Here is a 21,337-nt window from a genome sequence, read left to right as displayed (position 1 = left end):
GACGACACGGCACGGTAGCAGTATTCAGAGAGGAGAATAGGGTATAAAAATGAGCGGGTTTGTTTCGCCTTCGACTCATGAGTACGCGCACAAAATTCGTTCGCAAAAAAAAAAAAAAAATCATTGGCGTCGCTGCGTCGTTAGCTGAAGTGTGCATTGAAATACCACTACTAATCTAAAATTATAGAAAGAAAGTGCGCAATCGCATGCTCAAAGTATCTCATAACGCGCTCGTTTCGCGGGGCGAAACGCGCGCGTATACTGCAGACGCCGTGGCCCGCACGGCACACCGGATCGAGGGGCTTACGGTGTTGGCTTTACACACCGGTCACACCGGCTGCTCGCAGCGCCACCGTAGCGATCATCCAGCAGCAGCCCCCGCCGCAGCCGGCGGACGCCAGAGTACTAGCAAGTATTTCTAGGGACCCTACTTTAGGTCAAAAAAGTGCCCCCCCCTAAGTTTTGACGGGTGTCCACCGAGATATTTGAGGCAGTTACTGAGTAATTTCCTTCCTCAAATACAATTTCCATTTTCTTCATTACGGGCCTTCTTTGTCTTCTTTCACTCCCACTTCCTCCCTTTCTCTACGGTGTGGTTCAGGTGTCCACCGAGATGACAGAGAATTACTGCGCCATTTCCTTTCCTCAAAAAGCGTTGCGTTCAAAGGGCAAGGCATCGCACCGAACGGGTGGTGGCGTTCCGTGGACTCCCTGGCAGCGCTACAACACGCTGTCGCGTTCCACTCCTAAAGGCGAAGCTTAAGCGTCATTAATTAGCAGTTAATTAGTATTCAGACATTAATCAGTAATTAACCATTAATTAGTGATTTGTCATATCACTTAGTAATTAGTGCTAAATTATATGTGACGCCACCAGTGCCACAGAAGCAGCGAAAGTGGTTCGGAAAACGCTTTCGCCTCTACGCACTTTAGACAGTCTTTGTCAAAGTGCCCCCTGAATTTTTTTTTTTTTTGTAGCTGCGCGTTCTAAGACCTAGCTTCAAAGAGTAGGGCACTGCCTTTTGAGTTATCATAGAACAATTCCTTCCTGATCTGCCTTTTCCAGTATTGATATAGTTCTACACTATGGTTTTTTTTTTTTTTTTCATTGAATTATTCCAATATCAGCTAATAGGGGTGGCGCCTGGCGGCGAAAGGCTGAACTCGCGCCGACGGCTGGCGCTCTTTGTTCTCCTCACTGGGAGGCACTGGAAGCATAGATGGGGCGCTGGTACAGCGTTTAGCGCCAAACGTGTGCGCTGAGTGGAGAAGGATGTCGACGGTGAACGTGACAGTTAAATGGGCTGGTAAAGAATATGCAATCCTTGACCTGCCGTTGCATGCCTGCGTGATGGACTTAAAACACGCGATTTTTGAGAAAACTGGTGTGCGTCCTGAACGACAGAAGCTTGTTGGCATCAAATGCAAAGGTACGCAATTTTTTAGCGTCCCTTGCGTGTTTACTCACTCGATGTTGGAAAAGCCTTGGAAAACTTCAGCGCGGAATATTTGCCCAACGTGCATGCATGAAATGTCTGCATTAGTTGCTAAGAGCTTTCATCGTGTGATTTGTTATTTTTTGGTGACGTCAAATTTTGAGTTGTCCGGAACGCGTTGCGGCTGTTCATCGTGCGACGCGTTCGCTTGGCGTTCATTGTTGAACTAAATGTCATGCAGCCGGCTGTTTTGTAATTGCGTGGTCAATATGATTGCTACGCAAGCTTTTAGAGCGTATACCAGGTGATCGCTACGAGGCCCTGCGTCAGCGTGCGATTTGTTATTTCTGTGTGGCACCAGATTCTGAGCTGTCAGAAGGCTTTGCGTCTCATCATCGTGCGAGGCGTTCACTTAGCTTATTGTTCGACAGAATGTCATGCAGTCGGACTTATTTCAAATACATTGCGTAGGTAAATGCTCAATGGGTCGTGTAGACGATCATTTAGCCCAGTTGCGACCGGGGTAAAGATCCGTGACTGTTTTTCAGGCAAGCCAGTGTCTGAAGGTGTGCGTCTTTCGGACCTCAAGCTCGAGCCCAACGCCAAGATCATGATGGTTGGGAGCCTGGAAAAGAGTATTCAGGATGCGTCCACTCCACCGGAGGACATCCCAGATGTTATAAACGACTTGGATGATGACGAAGACGACAAGGACGTGCCGATCGAAAATCGTGAGGAGTTTTTGAACAAAATTGGCAAGCGAATCAAAACCTACAGGATCAAGTGGCTGAATGAACCAAGACAAGGAAAACGGCTGCTTGTGCTTGACATTGACTATACTATCTTTGGCAAGTACAGATAGTGTCTTGTGGTAGTTCTACTTCAACTTTTTTCTCACATAGTGTATTTGTTCACCTCATGCACACTGTAATGGCTTGTCAGGCAATACACCTGTGCTATTTGATCACACAGCGTTCATTAAAGGTAACTGGAATTTGTCTTGTGAGCCGAACAACTTTATTGTGGCTTAGTGGATGGTCACTGTGTCACAATAACCTCCGGAGACCCGTTAGTGCAAAATTTGTCCTGTATTTGAGAAATTTGGGCAGTGGCACAGGTGCAGTTGCCTTGGAAGGTGGTTTATTGCCATAAAAAGCACTTTCTCATAACCGGTACTGTTATGTAGTGAGTATTGTCAAAGTCGTATTGTTTCCCTCCTCGGCAGTTTTCAAAAGGTGGGAGTGTGTGCAAACACGTTTTTCTATTGTGCTCCATAAGAGCCAGTGGATTCACATAGATTTAAACTGGCTGTGAAACACTTTTAAGTACTTATTAGCACTTTTAACTGTGCAGCCAATACATGTAAGCACATATTATAGTGACAAACTCAAATTTTTCTGTGAGCTCTGAAAATTTCATAATTTTCTGTATATTGGACCTTCGCCAGCACACAGCCAAAAGTTTGAAATGTAGCAAAAAGTATTTCAACTGTTTTGGTCCCCAAGTCATATATCTCAAACGGTTGAAAAAAAATTGCAGCATTACTTCACGCTATTACTTCAGTCTGCTTTTGTGACTTGTAACTGCTCAATTATTTCAGATATGCAGTGGGAGCCTATGTCATGACACATGTTGCAATGCTTTCGTGCTCCTTTACACCGTGTTGCATGTAGTTTTAGGGATCCCAGTATATTTGATGTTTCATGGGAGTGTTTGATGGCAACCCAACTTGCTGCCTCCAGTCAGGGACGTATTTCTGGCCAGCAGTAGCTGCTTGTATGGTAGACTGTCTTTGAGTTGAGCATGATTGTCGTAAATTGCTCAGGTCAACAGAAGTGGCTGAATTGTTAAGTTCTTTAGTTTTAGTTCAGTTTTATGTGGTTCAACATCTCAAAGCAACTCAGGCTATGAGGGACACCGTAGTGGAGGGCTCCGGATAATTTCGACCTCCAGGGGTCCTTTAATACACACACAGTACACGGGACTCTACCATTTTGCCTCCATCGAAATGCGACCGCCGTGGCCAAGATCGTACCCACATCTTTTGGGCCAATAGCCGAGCGCCATAACCACTGAGCCACTGTGGCGACTTGAAGTGTTGGGTTGTACAAGAGCTTAAAGGTCCCAAGAGTGAACTAGTAATGAAACATGCTCAAATGAAGGGAACTTTGCAACAAATAGTTTATTAAGCACTGCGGAGGTTATTATTAGCAGTACTATATATGGCTTCTTCAATCAACCATTCTCTAGTTGGTTTCAGTCTTTTCTACTAAAATTGCTCTTTTTCGCATGGGAGGACATCTGTTCAATGTTTGCGAAAGATGCTTACAGCCCTTGTACTTGTGAAAACTTGTAGGTTTAACTGAATGAATTTATTCAGAAAGGAAGGCCCGAGGCCATTGGTTAGGTTCAATTAAACAGCAGAATGTGCCCATCTGCATGTCATATGGACAAACAGCCACGGTTCACCATTGCTGTCTGCTGCAGTTTCTTTCCTTGCAAAGCACAACAACAAAAAAATCTATTGGCCACTTGTTGCCTTGCTATGCCAGTCAGTATAGCCCTGCTCTAGTTTGTATAGCAGTGCTAGCATTATGCACTAGGTGGGTGCTTTATCTTGCTCAGGATATTTTTACATTCATGGGAAACTAAACAAAGGCCCCTTAACTGTTCACGTTATCATTGCATACTACAGCTTAACAGAGTTTGTCTTCAAGGGAATCCACTGTAATGAGCAAGGTAGCATTGCTTTTCTTCTCTTTGTTAAGTATGCAAGAATCCTTCTTGAAAGTGTCCTTCTGTTATTGCTTGTGCTGAACGATCTTCGCATTCACTTTGATTTAACTTTTCTGTGGGTCCTTAAAACTTATTTTTTTATTTGCAGACCATCGGAGTACTGCTCAGTCGATGGCAGAGTTGATGAGGCCTTTCCTTCACGAGTTCCTAGAGTCAGCGTATGAGGACTACGACATTGCCTTTTGGTGTGAGTTTTCTTTGCTGTGATCACGCATAAAGAGGTGGTACCTGGATATTTTGTATATTCTGTATCTGTTCAAACATTCTGTTACTGCTAGTACAGCACCTTGTAATTAAAAATTTAATATTGGGCTATAACTTTATTGCTTGTTCTGAAAGCAGTGTCCTGCTGAAAGTGGTTCCCTTTGCTGGCCGTGCACCTTACACATCATTGCTTCCAGTTCTGAAATACTTTGTATGTTTTTTTCCTGCAGTGATGTGCAAAGTTACGTTTTTAATATGACAAGTTTTTAAATCCTTTTGAGGACGTGAGCTGACAGTAATGGGATTATTAAAATTCATTGCCAGGCAATAAGGTTTTAAGGAAATTAGTTTACATTCTACAACTGCACACTAAACCGTGGGTGGGATAGTATGCTTCCTCTACCCATGTGAGACCTGGGGATCAGGTAAAATAAGGGTATGTCGATTGATATTGAAGGCATACAGGAGTCAGCCTATGATCTCTGTAGGTGGGTTGCAGAAATCTGAAAGTCAGCTTCCCTGCATGAATCAACTCCTTCACCATGGCCGCCGGACCAGTTTTTGGGTGAGAAATTAGGTGCAGCGCTGGAGAGATCCGCAGTCTGGGAAATGCTGCGAGTCTGCTTGATGCTCCTGCATTGTGCGGCCGTCGCGATGAAGGTATTGAAGGGGCTCTGAAATGCCTTCTGAGGAGAGCACATCAACTCGCCCATTTACTGCATCGTGTTCTCATGAACACCTGATCCAAATAATAATACACTTCTGCACGCAATAGAGAACCCATAATCATGTGCGAAAGTTGGCGAGCCCATCCCGGCGACTTTTGCATGCTCGCACCCTCCTCTGTCGCTCGCACATGCGTATACAAGTTGAGAGATGGCTATTGGTTTGATTCTTTCAGACTTCAGGCAGCTACCATGGCCGGGGCTAATAAGCGGCATAGCTCCGGCAGGTCAGGAAGCTTCGCCCCTGGAGGGGTGGCTGGAGGAGGAGCGCCGACCTTCCAGTGTGCAAAAAGTGGCAAAAGGCGAGGGAAAGGCGCGAAGACTCTGGAATTCAAATTCCGACTACAGATAACTCAGCTTCTACAAAGCGCTCTAAAAATTTCTTGGTGGACAATATTCGTGAAGCAGCATGCTTTAACATCCCGGGCATACCGAAACTTTATTAGAGCCCCTTTCATAGCCCCTTTAAGCACAGTTCTCCGAAGATGTTGGTTCGCAACGGGGGATGAAGCACTGCCATTCCAATCCTTCTGTGGCTTTGCAGCCAAGGCTAGGCATGAAAGGGAAGGAGACAGAACTTCATCCCCCTGCTGCGGGGAGTGGGTAATTGTTGTCCGGGAACATGGGCGCATGCAGGGCGCAGGGGGTTTCCAATAGAAATCTCCAACGCTGCAACCACCTTCTGCCCGCAGGAGGAGCCCCTTTGCCTTAGTAAAGTGTTTTTGCTTTGCAGTGAAGCTGACTTCTGTATTTCTGCAACACACCTATATCTCGTCATTGAACTTTGTAGAAAGAGACCTAGCAATGAATGCTGCTGCACTACATTAAACTGCCTACCCTGTGCTGATCTACTATGAGCGGCATTCATTTTGATAATCCTTCATTGAATGGCATAGCAGCTTGTCTTTGTGGCAGTCATGTCTCTGTTTTTTTAATTGAAATGAAAAGCAGAGACATCACAGGACCACTTTTTGCGAGTATATACAAAGCTGTTTTGGGGAAGGCCTTCAGGAATGCTTGTCTGCTGGTTTTTTTAGTGTTTCAACCTGGTGCAGGGAAGTCATAGTTGTCCTTGGTGTGGGCTGGTCTTGCACTGGGTCTTTCATGCACCTTCTTTGTTTTCGTATTTCAGTGATTATTTGCTTTGGTGCTATGGCTTGTGAATCTCTAAATTTAGCTATCACATTTCACTAGCGTTGATATTGAAGGTGCTTGAATATCATTGTCAGAGTGATGGGGATGTCTTACTGGCTCAATTGTATAGTTGGGTGAAGGATAGATGTTCCTCCTTGGTATTGGATTTCTGTGTTTGTTGAAGAAGCACAGTTTTTACTTTCTGCATGAGAACCAAACCAGAGAACGAAAATCTGACCAAGCACACAAGCTCCACTGCTAACCCTAACAAATTTGCTAATGCTGGCACAGAATCAGTAATAAGCCAACATTACCAATGTGACATGGTACAGAAATTTGCTTGCATGCTCTTGGCTACTGTGAAGCAATGCCCAACGCGAACTGCAACCTATTGGCATTGGGAAGTCTCTGCTGCTGATTTTGAAAAGTTGTGCTTGCCTTCTGCTGTTTGCAAAAGCAAACACCTACCTGAAATGATATTTAGATGCCCAGTCGCACATTTTGGAAGGATGGAAACAGCTACATACAAATCTATCCTGTGAAAGGCTGTGAAAAATTTATTCTTGTTCTGTGCTGCAGGTCAGGTGTATATGTTGCACTATCCCATAAGGGATAAAAAACAATGCTATTCCTAAGGTCTGGGAGATGGGAAGGCAGCTACTGAGGGGAATGGGGCTTAATGAACGTGTAGTTTTTTTTTTTTCCTTGCTGGTAACTGCGATTATGGATTGGCATGCTAGTTTGTGTGTTTGTGTGCTGTTTTTCCACCAGAGCAATCCTCTTTCTGTGAGTGGCCTTCCTCGTAGGTACTTGATAGTTTCAGCACGTCAGAGGTGATGAAGTGTTTAAATTCAGTGATAAGCTTAAAAAAGTGTCTTAGCAAAGTATTACTGAGTTTTGAATTGAGCATTGCAGAGTTGTTATTCCAAACCTCTTTCGTTGTCGCTTGCTAATGTGCAAATATGACAAGTAGTTATGCTAATGTGAAAAGTAGCTCGTGCATGCTGTTTATTCTATGTTTGTAGCTTGTTGGCTTGCTAATGCTCGCAGCAGTAGGGGGCAAGTGGGAGTTAATGCTGACAGAGCCTGCTTTCATTTATGTACCACTGTGTGTCTCAGTGCATTGTTCATACTATTTTACTATCTTGTTTTTAATAGCCTGATCTTATTATTTGGGCTCTTCATGCGATTCTAGCCTCCTTATTTGAAATAGTTAACTGGTGAGCTAGTTGGCATTTTGACATCACATTCATCTTAATTAGCGCAAAGGACAGAACAACAGAAAAGAAGGAGATGTAACACGGGCGCTAGTCACAGTTGATCTTTTTTGTTGTCCTCTCCTTTGCACTAAATAAGATGAATGTGATGCCAGTATTTGAATGTAGCATTATGTGCTCAGCCTGTTTGAAGCAAATTTGTTCATGCCAGCTTTAAGAAGGTGTCGCATGGCACCACGGCAGCAGGAGGAAGGAAATTTTGAAGCCAAATGAATTCATTAGATTGGGAACAAGTCTACGCATTGTATTCGATAAACTTCAAAAACTTGGTAGGTTGTATGCCATTGCCATAGTGAGCTCAGGCATACTGCAGGTGCTTTTGGCAGTGCAACCATACTTTAGCAGGTAGCTAAAATGAGTTGCACAAACAGTTTTGATTTCTTTATTTTTCAGTCTTGCCGATAGTGTCATAATATCTATATGCTTTCCTGCTTGTGGCAGTGATTATCATAGGGCTGTCGATTGCCTTTTAATTCTGATGAGCTTATGCTCCTGAGGCATCAGTATCAAAGACAGTGTTGTTGCTCTTTCAGCGGCAACTAACATGAAGTGGATTGATGCCAAGCTTTGGGAACTTGGTGTGACTCGCCATGAAAAGTACCAAATTGCATTCCTGCTGGACTCTGGAGCCATGATCAGTTTGCACACATCGAAATATGGTTTAGTTGATGTGGGTGCATCACTGTGATATTGTCATTTTCTCACATTTATTTCTCTAATTTCTGCTTCAGCCTTTTTTCAGAGTGCTTGGTGCTCATTCTGCAGTGAATTATGCCTTTCCAATAAGGGCTGCCTGAATGCAGCCTTACTGCTCTATTAACTGTTGTGAGCACTTGTTACTGGCACGGTAGAAGTGGAAAACTGGTTTGCAGCAGTCCAAAAAGGAAGCGTTTCGATGTCTCTCTCGCTAGATGGAAAGGTCTAAGACTGCTGCTTTTTTGTGGCTTTGTGATTTCTCTGAAGGATGTTCATGTTTGTGTCATGTCTCACCATTCATAGTACTGGTAATTGGGAAAATTTATTAGAGGGGTATCGAGTTGGTTCTTGAAGTTGAAGAAAGCTGCCCACTTGATAAATCATATGCTGATGAACAACTTAGTCAAATGCTCCTGCTTTACACAAACCAAAGGAGTACAATCTTACTCTGAAAATAGTTCAGGGATTTCAGTGCCCATTTCAAGTCCCTTTAATTCTTCATGCTTTTTATGACTACGTATCATTTGTTTCTTGCATGTTGTGGCAGGCAAGTGGTAGCTTTTACTAGACTTCTTTAACACAGTGGCTGCCGCTGCAGTGGCTCAGGGGTAATGGCACTTGGCAGTGGACCCAAAAGACATAGGTTGGATCCTGGCCAGGCCTGGCCAGGGCAGTCGCATTATGATAGAGGCAGAGTGCTAAAGACCCGTGTACTGTGCGATGTCAGTGCATATTAAAAAACCCCAGGTGGTCTAAATTATCCGTAGCCCTCCACTGTGGTGTCCCTCTTAGGCTGAGTTGCTTTTGGATGTTAAACCACATAAGCCAAACCAAACCCTTAGCACTGTGAAGAGTAGATGCCAGTGGGAGCAGGAAGGCAGAGTATGTGGGCTGTGGCAAGTTGTGCACATAGCTGATTACGCATGAGAAAAAGGGAGAAGTGTGACATGGTATGTATCACTGGGTGGAACATCACTAACATCTTGCAATGCTGGTTTAGGTTTGTAGCTTCAAGCTTAATAGGAAGGCAGTGTAGAATGGGTGAGTTGGTGGCAGATCATTCTTATAACAGCATGAAAAAAGACGCAGACGAAGAGAAGAGACATGCACATGAGCGCTGACTTACAAATTATGATTTATTGCAAAGAAGCTCACTTTTATAGACAGGTTGTGCAACAAGCAAGAAAACATTGAGAAAAGGCACAAAATAGGGAAAAAAGGAGTAATCAAGTAATAATGATCGTCACAAAGGTTTCACCTCTTAAAGGAAAGAAACGTTATCTCTTTGCTGAATAAAAGCATTGATCACTTTTGCTGGATGATGCAGTGCAAAAAAAAAGAAAGAATGCAGGGAACATGAGGCAAATGTGAGCGCTGGGTCTTGTCTAGTTATGTTACACCAACAAGCCCACCTTTCTCGAACCCCTGCACATAAAAGTTCTTCATTCTGTGTCCTTCACTGTGCAGTCCCCATGTGCAGAGGACAAACACTGGGCCAGATGTGACCCCCGCTCATTTATTGGTTTGCTTTCAGGTTAAGCCACTCGCATTGATATGGGGCCTAGTTAAAGCATACCATCCTGGTAACACAGTAATGATCGACGACATTCGGAGGAACTTTCTCATGAATCCACAGTCTGGTCTGAGGGTGAGTTAGTGCATGTTTCATTGAAGGGAAGACTGCCCTGCTGGTGCGCTGCCTTTACTGTTCTTGTGCAGACTTGTCACACGATGCCTGTACTTGCCAGGTGAGGCCATTCCGCAATGCACATCGTCACCGAAACACCGACCGTGAGCTGGTGCGGCTGGCCCGCTACCTGAAAGACATTGCCTGCTCTGTTAGCGACTTTACTGAGCTGAATCATCGCCACTGGGAAACGTGAGCCTGATTCCTTGCCTCTTTTCACCTTTGGACAACCTTTGGACAGTGCTGTTTGCAGTTAGCAGTGCTAGTAGAATTTGTAGTGCTTGTCACGTTGGTAATTTTTTTTTGTATGCTCATGTTGCTTTGTACTTTCTGCATGAGTGATGGCATTCTCTAAACATTTTCACTTCATGCAGGTGGGTGCATCCATCTCAGGTTTTGTTAAGCTGTAAGTTTCGTCGTTACCCCCATGGGTTGCAAGTTATTATCCAGAAGGAGAAAATTTTCAAATTTTGAGATTCCTGCAAAGAACGCACAGATTGCACAGAAAAGAACTACCTTCCCAGATGATTGGGATATACAGCTAAACCTAGATGTAACACACTGCAATGTAACGAAATTCTCAATTTGACGAATTATTTCAGTTTTCATGACTCCGCGTCCATAGAACACAATATATTTTTAGCTCTACTGTAACGAAGTAGATTTTGCCGCACTCTCAATATAATGAAATTTTATTGCTGGCTGAAAACAAGCTCAAGGCAAAATTATACCGTGAGTGTAAGTGGTTGAGCAGAGCACAAATGTGGTAGTAGGCGAGGCTAGTATGAGCACTGGCACAGCTTTGTCAGCCTGCCAGGCCAGCCCATAGCTCTCGCTATCCTGCTCGAAATCAGTGCTGTATGTGGTGTGGTGCCTGTGCTCAAAGGCAGTGCGCCACATTTATTGTGTTCACAGATTCCCAAAGCTCGGTAAAAGGACTGGAAAAATCAGTGCCATCGGCATACCCGTTAGCTGGGAAGCCCGTCTCGCACTTTACACCCGACAACCTCGATTCCGACTCAGACGATGCTCATACATGCACAAAGACACACATACTCACGCTTACGGTGAAGAACACGAGGCATGATGTGTGCCTAATTTCATTTCATTCGTTGTTGACTGGAGGACACTCTTCTCGCTCTGTTGCCGATGTGGGTGAAAGAGAAAGAGATGGAGAAAGAGAGGAGGAGGGTAGGGGATGGGAGGAGGGGGAGAAGACTGCCTGGCCCGCTGTGCCGCCACCGGCCTTCCTTCGTTTTCTTATCTCCTTCTCACAAGTTTGCAGCGGTGGCGGAACGTGCCTTCATGTCGGCGATGTGCTTGGGGTACTTACAAGAGGATGTTAATGACAGCAAAACCAAAACTCAAGACAGGTGCATCGTTCCCATCACCCCTGGGGAGCTCGGCGCAATGGATGTGTTGAGGTGGCTCGTGAGCTCACATTATCAGCAAGAAATAATGCAATACCAGTTGGCATATGCCGCCACAATGGCTCAGTGGTTATGGTGCTCGGCTGCTGGCCCGAAAGACTCGGGTTCGATCTCGGCCGCGTCGGTTGAATTTCTTTGGAGAAGAAATTCTAGAGGCACGTGCACTGTGCGATGTCAGTGCACGTTAAAGAACCCCAGGTGGTCGAAATTTCCGGAGCCCTCCACTACGGCGTCTCTCATAGCCTTAGTCGCTTTGGGACGTTAAACCCCATAAACCAAACCAAACCAGTTGGCATACAAACGGTGCATAATGCCATTGTTGATGGCGAAGAAAAAGTAGAGGTAGAGGACCACATTCATCTCAAAGCTTTTTGTCATGAATGATCTGCAGCGCGTTTTTGGTGGATTCTTAAGGAGCATTTGTGAAAAATTGAATGTTACAAAGTAAACTGTGGATTTTACCGAATTCCTTAAATTGAGGCTTAACTGTGTATGCCAGATACTCGTATGTTCGTATCATGACTAAATACTGCTTTCAGGATTTCATTTATACTTCCTTTGGTCGTTCCTATCAAAAGAAGTGGTTATACAAACAAATAACCACATTTTAGGCCTTTTAATGCAATATTATTTGCAAAACAAGCAAACAAAAATCCACAATCACCAGAGCCAGACCAGAGGCGCTGTGAAACGCAAAGGCGTTCGTCTCAACGATTTTCTAGGTTTTATTTGAATGTTTGGCTTCAAATGGTTCTGCACGGCTTGTTGTAGAAGGGTCTGAACTAGAAGTGCCAGCCGTTCACAGTGAATTGCATGCTGGTAGTTACCCAAACATGCACCAAACATGTTATATGCACTTTGTAGAAACACTGTAATTAAGAGGGCATCACTGAGTGCTTGGTGTTATGACCATTACTATCAGGAACACTATCTTGCAGGCTTGCTTGATTCATTCTAATCCATTGAGGCTGAACTCTACGGGTGAAAAATTTTGCACAAAGGCCCAAGCGAGGGCAGCAAGTGACGAGCAGCATCATTGCGCGAAGCGTGTGTGAAAAATTTCGCTCGTCTCCCAGAAGTGCATGCTTGATTTAGTCAATCAGACCCTGCTGTTCATGCTTCTGGCCTTCCGGTTTACCTAGTCTTCGCCTCGGCACATGGACTGGCCTGATCAGCGCTGTTGCTACTGCACCACCACTGTAGAGAGAATATTCCATTTGCTCTGGCTGAATGGCAGAGCCCCGCAAAATTAAACAAGAACAATCTACTTGTCAACAGTGGAGGACTAATAACCCATGGAACGAGGTGTTGGCAGGCGCACTGCAGAGCGAGATATATATTGAGCCAGCAATTCCACTGGCCTGGCACGGAGCAGACAGATTGGTGCTTGTCAGCAAATAGTTTTTGTTGTGGGATTCACACGAATCACTTGGAAAAGACCGTGGGAGTGCCTTCGGGAACAGACAGAGTGCTTTCTGAAAAGTGCATTTATGCTCTCCGGCACCCCAACTTGATTCACACACTAAGAGCATGTGTTTGCTCGGAAATTTTTATGCGGTAGTGCTACAAAGACAGCATATTTCTGAAGGAGGTGCTTGGTTCCGTGGAACTTGTGGAAAAATGGGGGACAGACTTCCACTCCGCACTCCCACTTCGCGGATGCAGCATTTCCGTTCGTTAAGCGCGGAGAGGTTCGTGCTTGAGGGAACAAAGGGAGGGATGGCAAAGCGTGAACACTCGTGCTATTTATTACACTTGCAGTTAATACACAGAGCAGTCCAGCTAGCTACAGAACATCAATGAGACATTCCTTGGACATAGAAGGCTACGTAAGAAGGGCTTCTGGCCGACTTACCAGCTGGGGCAGAGGTGCGACTTCGGAGGTATCGGCGGCAAACGTTTGTGCGCGGCAACAGTGGCGGCCGGGTCTTCCCGTGTGCGCTACATTCTTGAGGCATAGCCATCCTAGGGCATTTGCCGGGGAGGTGACGAGAGCGTGCGTTATCTGCGCTCGCTTTGCTGCCTGGAACCAGAAGGCCAGCGGCAAAGCACTATGGATCTTCCGGGCACCTGCTTTGGAAGGTGATGAGAGCGTGCGGCTGCAACCACTTGTGACACTGGCCGGATCTTGAAGAGACTGTTACCGGTTCCACATAGTTCCGCATAGCATTTGAGGTGGCGCACCCATCACTGTTTCCGCTTCCCCCATGAGGGAGATTTCTTCCTCGTCGAGCCGATGCTGTCTTGATGTACGATGATGATGGTCGGCTACGTCGAAATGGAGGGGAAAACAGGTTTTTCACACACTATTACGATAGGAGGTTGTTGAGGTTGGACACTGTGCAGACGTTGTTATGACACAGGATGCCTGTTAAGCTGCCTGTTTCTCGAAAGGCCAACTGTGAAAACAAATCATTCAGTGGTAAGTTAAATAGCTAGCTAGAAGGTGTCCTGTTCTTGTTAAGTACTGCAAGCAGCAAGCGGGAACAAGCAGACCAATACAACCACCAGTAGACCGGAACAGTGGCGTAGCCAGAAATAATTTTCAGGGGGGGGGGGGGGGGGGGGGGTTTAATTCACCGCTGTTAAAAAAAAATAAAAAGGAAGAGAACCTGCACCAAAGCAATATCTTAGTAATTCGTCTGCTTTAGTGAGGTCGAAGGGTCAGTTTTGTGCACACAGGACTCCGAGGCCTTGATTCTTAAAGAACATTCATTTTTTCACAAAAAAAAAACACTCGTATGAAAAATAGCGGCTATTTACAGTTATTTACAATACTACAATACACCACCTAATTTGTTGATTTCTCGGATCACACACACCGGTGTGAAGTCAGATATCATTGGAAACATTGCTCTCAAACAAACAAGCAGGTGAGGCTGCCTGATCTGAAGGTTCCACTAACATTGTTGGAGACGCTTATGCCACCTCTGTTGAGGCCGCCGGTGCAGCACTTGTAGTGGGTGTCGAATTTATCCTTTAAAGCGATACATTTACTACGCCATGTTCCGCGAGTTTCACCGACTCCGTCGCTTTGACCTTCAGCGACCTTCAGTCACTCTGGAGCTGTGCTGGCTTGACCATGTGACTAGCCACGTCACTCACTGCAGTGGTTCCGCTGCCGGCGCGCGCGTGCTCTCCACCGCCGCAGCTGGAACCGCCGCGCATGCGCTCTCCCGCTGTCAGACCGCATTACTCGTCATGTGCTTGGCCGCTGTTTAAAGGTGGTGGTGGTGTGACACTTTTTATTAACAGCTTTTATGTTTGGCGTTCAATAGGTCCTGGGCCAAGGTGACGAGGGCGCGTTGCAGGTTCAGACCTTGGGAGGCAAGCCAGTCGGGCCACGGTGGGGGTGGCGGGAAAGGATAGGCGGGCGACTGGAAGGCTACGTGGCACTGTGTAAGGCAGTGTTCTATGTCTGCATGTGTGTGTGGACAGTTTGGGCACTGAGGTGTGGAAGTGTGCCGGTACAGGTAAAGTTTGGCTGGTGTACGTAGGAGATTAAACTGTATTCGGTGAAGAATGCGAGCTTCATGGATCGATGAGGATGGGTGTGGTGGTGGTAAATCAGCTAAGTCTAATTTTTGCTGCGTGTAGTATTCGTCGACAGTGTGTCTGTAAGCCCTGACTGCCTGCTCCGTCGGTGGGCTCGTCCATGGGATCCCCGGCGCCCGGTGTATAGTTTCGCAGGCAAGCTGGTGAGCCAGCTCATTGCCGGGGATGCCCATGTGACCAGGGATCCACCGAAGGGTCACCAGAGGGCGGCGTCTAAGGCCGGTCGGGTATGGAAAGGGAAGGCACGCAGAGCTGCCTGCGAGTCTGTTTAAAGGGGAGCGCACCGCTTGCCTAGGCAGTGGGCACTTCGCCATGGATCCGAGCAAAGCTTGGCCATCTCGGAATGTTACGCAGAGGACCTTGCAACATTGTCAGGAAGCGATATCTGACCACCCTGTGGATATCGCTCGCCTTCGCTTTGTATGAATAGGTTTAGAAGAGTTAAACCTTCTGCAGTTTTTTTCTTGCAGAAATTGTCCAGTGTCAACTGAGCTCATTTCTAAAGCAGCAACATATAATAATAATTTTTTTTATTTCCTCTTTCCAGTACAGATGCGGGCCTGCCAAAGCCTCGGAAGGCTTGAGTGGCAGTGCCCGGCAGCAGACAGCATATAAGTCATGCACCGAGCAGACAAGTTGCAAAAAAAAAAAGATGTGAGAGAAAAAAAAGGAAAGGGAGCAAAAAAAAAAAGGCGTGAGAAGGAAAAAAAATGGATTCCAAAAGAGCAAGCGCAAAAAAGAGCAAGCGCAAAAATACACACAAAAGGAGAGAAAACAAAAACATGTGAAAACATAGCATCAAACAGAATACTGGAACTAACAACGTGATTTGACAAGGCAAGCTTTCACTATCTTTTTGGAATTAGCAGAAAATGTTTCTTTGGGCAACCGGTTCAGAACAGACAACTGTTAAGTTGATGTACACTTTGATAGTATGCCCCCCCCCCCCCCCCCCCCCCCCACACACACACACGCGCGGTAAGCACGAAATTGAAAGTAAATTTAAAAAGTGCAGCGAAATGCACCGTAGAAGTCAAAATCAACGAAGTGAAACGTTTAGTGAGGCGGCTGTGAGTCTTATGGGGATCTCAGTCCTGAGAGAAGGGACAAAAGCATTTTCAGATAGCTTAGGTGCTGATCCGGAGGTGTTGTTGCTAGCTGTCTAGGTCCCAACGCTTACCTACACTAAATGCAAGCGTTTTACGGGAATTTACACTGTTACATCTGTACTTTTAATTCAGCGCATGCAAACGAAGACGCAACGATAACTTCGGCTTAGTGGCTTCATCTGATTTTTCGAGTAGGAACCACTTTTGTTAAGAAACCGACACTGCTATTTTTGTTTTTCCATTTTAATATACTGATGTGGTGCGTAAGTAGCATGGGCGAAAAAAACACCGAAAGGAGGAAGTGGGGGAGGAGGGGCTACACCCCTGGACCGGAACAAGGATACTTGTGGCTAAACTACATAAAGTTGACTTGCATTGAGGTAGGTATCGGCAGACCCTACTTATGCCCAGGACACGTCATCTGACTCAATGCAAATCAAATAATACATTTGCTATCATTACTACTTAATCGGGTATGAGCTCTTGATGATGTTCAGCCACCATCACGCTCACAATACCATTGTTTGACGAAATGCGCCGCTTGCACCAGTATGTCATGCATGTGTAAGCGGTGCCAAAAATTTTTATCAAAGGCTTTCAAGAGTCCATAGCGCAAATATTTTACCTATACTTAATACCCGTGCTACATGGGTACGTTTGAATGGTATCTGAATCAAATGACATTCGAAACTTTGAATGCAATAATGCAATTCAGACTTCATGGACCCCCGCGGTACTACGTGAAAACTTCAGCATTCACTCACCATATTAATTGCTGCCGTCGAGTTTGACTTTCGCCTGTTCGTGCGTTTACAGTGTGCACAACGACACGGGGACAATGTCCGTGGTCACACTAGTCCGACAACAACACCAGAATGACAAAAGGCCGCATATCGTAGTAGTGTGACATGTTTTTCAGGCCAATGACACCCATAAATCAAGTCGGTGGGGTGAACAATCGCCCTTCATCTCTTTGGCAGGGCGGTGGCTGAGCGTAAACTTCACGTTGATGAGGTGACGGTGTGAATATATCAGCGCTTGTCTGTACCTTATCCACGTTAAAAATAAGTGAAACGAGTGGCCACATTTCACATGCGCACGCTTCAACACTCACCAGAGATAAACGGTTGCCAGATTCTTGAAATTGAGGATGATGACCCGCTTCCGCGACTACTAGGTCTAGCAAGTCTACAGGGTTTGTGTGTGCAATTTCGCCGATTGTGGAGAGTTAATTCACAAGTTTTAGCGATTGTAAATGATTAATGAGTGTAGTTTTGACAGCAGTGACCTGAAATCTACTACTGCTTACATCGCAGGACATGCATTCAATGAACGGGAAGCGCCGGTGTGCCCAAGATTAACGAGCAATGCTTTGGCAGGCAAGCAGCAGTCATCGCCGTTGCTAGCTTGTGGATAAAAAATTAGGTTGTTTCAAATAATGTGAATGGTCACCGAACATACTTCTGGATAAAGTGATTTAAAATCAAGTGCTGGGCACTTCGGAGAAAGCAGAAACAGTTGGAGAGAAGCGCCGGTTATACTCGATGTCAGCTAACGGGGTATCAAGTGTTTACCAGGTTGGCGATCATGTTGGTGCTTCCTACGTAGTTGTCACACTGCGTAAACGAGCATGGTTGGTTTGGTTTATTGGGGTTTAACGTCCCAAAGCGGCTGAGGCTATGAGAGATACTGTAGTGAAGGGCTCCGGAAATTTCGACCACCTGGGGTTCTTTAATGTGCACTGACATCGCACAGCACACGGGCCTCTAGAATTTCGCCTTCATCGAAATTCAGCCGACGTGGCCGGGATCGAACCCGCGTCTTTCGAGTCAGCAGCCGAGCGCCGTAACCACTGAGCCACCGTGGCAGCTAAACAAGCACGGGTACAACCAATACAGGAGAGAAGAGGTTATTGAGTATAAGTAAAGGAAGTGTGGCACCGATTGAAGTTCAGTCTGTCAGGTCTGACTCCCAGTTTTTCTGCATATTTTTTCCTGTGTATTCACGTTGAAGGATAGTTCAAACTGATTTCACTGTAGTCCGGGTTTGACTGTGTAGCCCCCAAAATAATTAGAAGGTGCATTACACTGCCTTGTTGCAGTTTCAGTATAAACTGTTTTCAGACAGGCCAGACACTTATTTCTTCAAGGGAAAAAAAAAAGCCAACAAGAAATGTATTGCTTATGGTCATTCCGAGTAGCACACTCTACATCTGTAAAGGTATTCTTGCGGTACAGTAATTATTAACAGTTTGATAGTTTTGACAGATCAGTTAGTTGATGAAAGCGGTGAAAATATGTAACTGTTGAATTGCTGTGCATAGTGCTGTGTGGTTAAAAATTTCATGCATTAAAGACTAAGAGTGCAAGAAGTAGTTAAGCACCACAGTTTAATTCATGTGGTGCTTCAGCCAGCCAAATCTTGACATCAGCTGGTTGAGAGGCATGCACAAGTTTTTCTTTTACTCTGATGGTTTATTGCAGGTTTTAAATATCGTGTATTTGTGTTCAGAGGCCAGCGGTCTCCACAAGCTCTCCTGCTTCTCATTTGTTTTGCTCTGGCTGTGTGTAAAAGCACGGAGCCAACTGCAGAACTGTAGTAGCAAACTTCATTATAATGAGTGTACTCACTCTAGAAAATCCTTGTCTAATTCCAGCTTCATGCCAAAGGAGCTGCACTCACCTGAAAAGAAATCTGAAGAAGAGCCAGCTGAACCGACACTGCCTCATGTGGCAGCACCTGAAGTGCTGCCATCTGAAGCTCCCCCACCTGATGAGGGAAATGATGAGCCAAAAACCTAAAAAATGTGTGAATGAGTGGGCACTGACCGAGACCCTTATTTTATTTTTTGCCAAGAAGCATCTACTCATGGGTACATGGAAGAGCCATGTTCTTGGGTTCGGTGGCCTGGAGTGAAAATTTAAGTCTTTAACTTCATTTGCTGCCTTAAACCAACCTGTGAGTCTGCTGCAAGCCTCAACAATGAAGTTCCATTATATATCACTCCGTGTAATGCAGTTATGTGGAGTAATGCTGTGATTACTTGTTGAGGTTGCAGAATATGTGTGTGTTCATGTGTGTGTGTGAGAGAGAGAGACCAACAAGCAGTGAGTTTGCAAGAAGGCATCTGGCACTGCAAGTCAGTTGAAAGTGATCTGAACTTCTTTATTTGCCTAAAAAGTGTTGGCACAAGAACATTACCGAATATGGAAATAAAGTTTCATTTGTGATCGCAAAGGTGGTTTTGTTTGAATGAATGATGAAAACGTAAAGGTGTGTATGCAAAACTATGTCTGGCACCATGGAGAGGTCACAACTTCCCACCCAGCATAAATTGGGAGGTCTCCATTACGACATCTCTTCATGACCCATTTTAGTCCTTCAGAACATTAGACCCCACTTACATTATGCATGTCATGGATGTACTGAGTCTGGGTGAATGCACAGAGAGTGTTGCTGCACGACACCGGAGCCTGTTTCAGTGGACGATGTTGATTCAAATATTGGACCGCGGCAGTATGGTCCCTGGACATCTCGCTCCTTCACAGATTCCGAGAGCTGCTTCGAATCATCGATTGCAATACTCTGCAAAACCGGTTATCACCAGCTGCTGCCACCAGCAATTAGAAGGGGCATCTTGAAAAGAAATGCCAGCAAACAAGCCACCTTCTCGTGCCCGCTGACGATACCCCTCCCCCGCGCTTGGGGCACGCACACTGAGGCACCCTAGACATTTGTGGTGTCACTCTTTTTGCAAGTCCTTTAGAATAAATGCGTTTCGTCACTTCAGTTATGCAGGCATACTTGCTAGGGTGCGGCAGATGTACCACTGGCAAAACTTGCTACCACCGTTAAACGCTACGTAAACGGCTGTCACGACTGCTAGTGCTGGAAGTCGCCTCAAGACTGTGTTTTTATTGCAGCTCATTGCAGTGCCTAGGTCACCGTTTGACCTAGTCAGTATGGACCTTCTGGCCCTGTTCTCTGCTAACGTGTCTCTGCTGTTGTCTGTTAACGGGTGGATTATAGTCCCTAGCCGTTGTTTGGAGACCAAAGCAGTGCCGCGTGGAACATCGCGCGAAGTCGAGCAGTATTGAACGTGATGCAGTCATTCATAGCCCGCCTCTTTTCGCATTGTTCAGTTCACGGGTATGACACCCATACCATGTCTAATGCCACTTTTTGGAGCGCAACCGTTGACCAGGTGCTTCTGAACGCCAAGCAGACTGAGGGAGCAAGCCAACTCGCCCGTGTGCACTCAAAATTTACTTAACTTATGTGGCGCTGCATTTCATTCGTCTTAGACTAGTGCTTCAGCAGTGGTTTGGTGCTCGGCTGCTGACCTGAGAGACGCGGGTTCGATCCCGGCCGCGGCGGCCAAATTTCGATGGAGGCGAAATTCTAGAGGCCCGTGTACTGTGCGATATCAGTGCACGAAGAACTCCAGATGGTTGAAATTTCCGGAGCCCTTCACAACGGCGTCCCTCATGGCCTGAGTCGCTTCGGGACGTTAAACACCGAAAACCAACCCTAAACCAAGTTTCTTTTTTCGGAGAAGTTTGTGAGGCACACAAGAACCCGCATCCAAGCCTGTTCGGCGGGCTTGTAATCAGTGTGTCGGCACGCAGAACACCCGGCATGTTTATTGCAAGCCCAGCGGTCAAGATTGGGTGCGGGCCTTTGTTTGCTTCACAGGCTTCTCCGAAAAACTGCTGAAGGACCTGTGAAATGCATCATCATCATCAGCCTGACTACGCCCACTGCAGGGGAAAGGCCTATCCCATAGCTATCCAATTAACCCTGTCCTTTGCCAGTTGCGGTCACCTTATCCCCACAAACTTCTTAATCTCATCCACCCACCTAACTTTCTGACACCTGCTGCCACTCTTGCCTTCTCTTGGAATCCACTCCGTTACCCCAGCGGTTATCTTGCCTTCGCAACATAACCGATAAGATTCGCGGAGCAAGAAAACTTCCTCAGCGAATGCGTTTTAGTTAGCAATTTTGATTCAGATCCTGAGTTCTGATTGGATCGCAGCGGTAAGTTCCAGTCTTCCTAGACATCTTGCTCAGTGTTTCGAAGAGCTGCTTCGGATCGCCGATTGGAACCCGCCACAAGTACTTCTGGACCGTTCCGCACATCCTACACGTCGCCAGCCCCGCCCTGTACTTGCGCACATTGTCCTGAATTTCACGCGGTGAAGGGCAGTGCTTTCGCATAGTTTTTGAGTTTGACATTTTCTCCTTACGCTGTCTACCGCCTCTTCTCGTGATCGTTTTCTTTTTGC

The 21,337-nt window shown here is 45.8% G+C and overlaps 1 protein-coding gene across 6 annotated transcripts; it reads left to right on the top strand.

Moving 5' to 3' along the window:
- The first annotated feature begins 1,118 nt into the window (after positions 1–1,118).
- On the top strand, positions 1,119–19,286 carry Ublcp1 (Ubiquitin-like domain-containing C-terminal domain phosphatase 1). Of its 6 annotated transcripts, XR_016290101.1 has the most exons (8): positions 1,123–1,430; positions 1,985–2,284; positions 4,321–4,419; positions 8,106–8,242; positions 9,803–9,916; positions 10,017–10,147; positions 15,488–15,777; positions 18,706–18,836. XR_016290101.1 is itself a non-coding variant. In XM_089578468.1 (7 exons), exons 1-7 carry the CDS (start codon positions 1,274–1,276, stop codon positions 14,752–14,754), a joined length of 1,029 nt encoding a protein of 342 aa, XP_089434594.1. In that variant the 5' UTR covers positions 1,119–1,273; the 3' UTR covers positions 14,755–15,481. The 6 variants fall into 6 exon arrangements, 5 of the variants coding, with proteins under 5 accessions (XP_089434594.1, XP_089434595.1, XP_089434596.1 ...); XM_089578468.1 differs by lacking the exons at positions 15,488–15,777; positions 18,706–18,836 and adding an exon at positions 14,664–15,481 and having other exon boundaries at positions 1,119–1,430; XM_089578470.1 differs by lacking the exon at positions 15,488–15,777 and having other exon boundaries at positions 1,127–1,430; positions 1,985–2,167; positions 18,706–19,286.
- The last annotated feature ends 2,051 nt before the right edge of the window (positions 19,287–21,337 follow it).

The sequence above is a fragment of the Amblyomma mixtum genome, chromosome 3, assembly GCF_055824585.1.
Source record: "Amblyomma mixtum isolate Tamu chromosome 3, ASM5582458v1, whole genome shotgun sequence".
Taxonomy (NCBI): domain Eukaryota; kingdom Metazoa; phylum Arthropoda; class Arachnida; order Ixodida; family Ixodidae; genus Amblyomma; species Amblyomma mixtum.
This window is presented reverse-complemented; position numbering and strand designations above follow the sequence as displayed.

What these genes read in the sequence shown, in the direction of transcription:
- Ublcp1 (XM_089578467.1), top strand. Translation starts at nt 1,274, where the DNA reads ATGTCGACGGTGAACGTGACAGTTAAATGGGCTGGTAAAGAATATGCA. An exon ending in CGAAATATGGTTTAGTTGAT is followed by an intron (nt 8,243 to 9,802) that starts GTGGGTGCATCA and finishes GTTTGCTTTCAG; the next exon opens with GTTAAGCCACTCGCATTGAT. An exon ending in ATCCACAGTCTGGTCTGAGG is followed by an intron (nt 9,917 to 10,016) that starts GTGAGTTAGTGC and finishes TGTACTTGCCAG; the next exon opens with GTGAGGCCATTCCGCAATGC.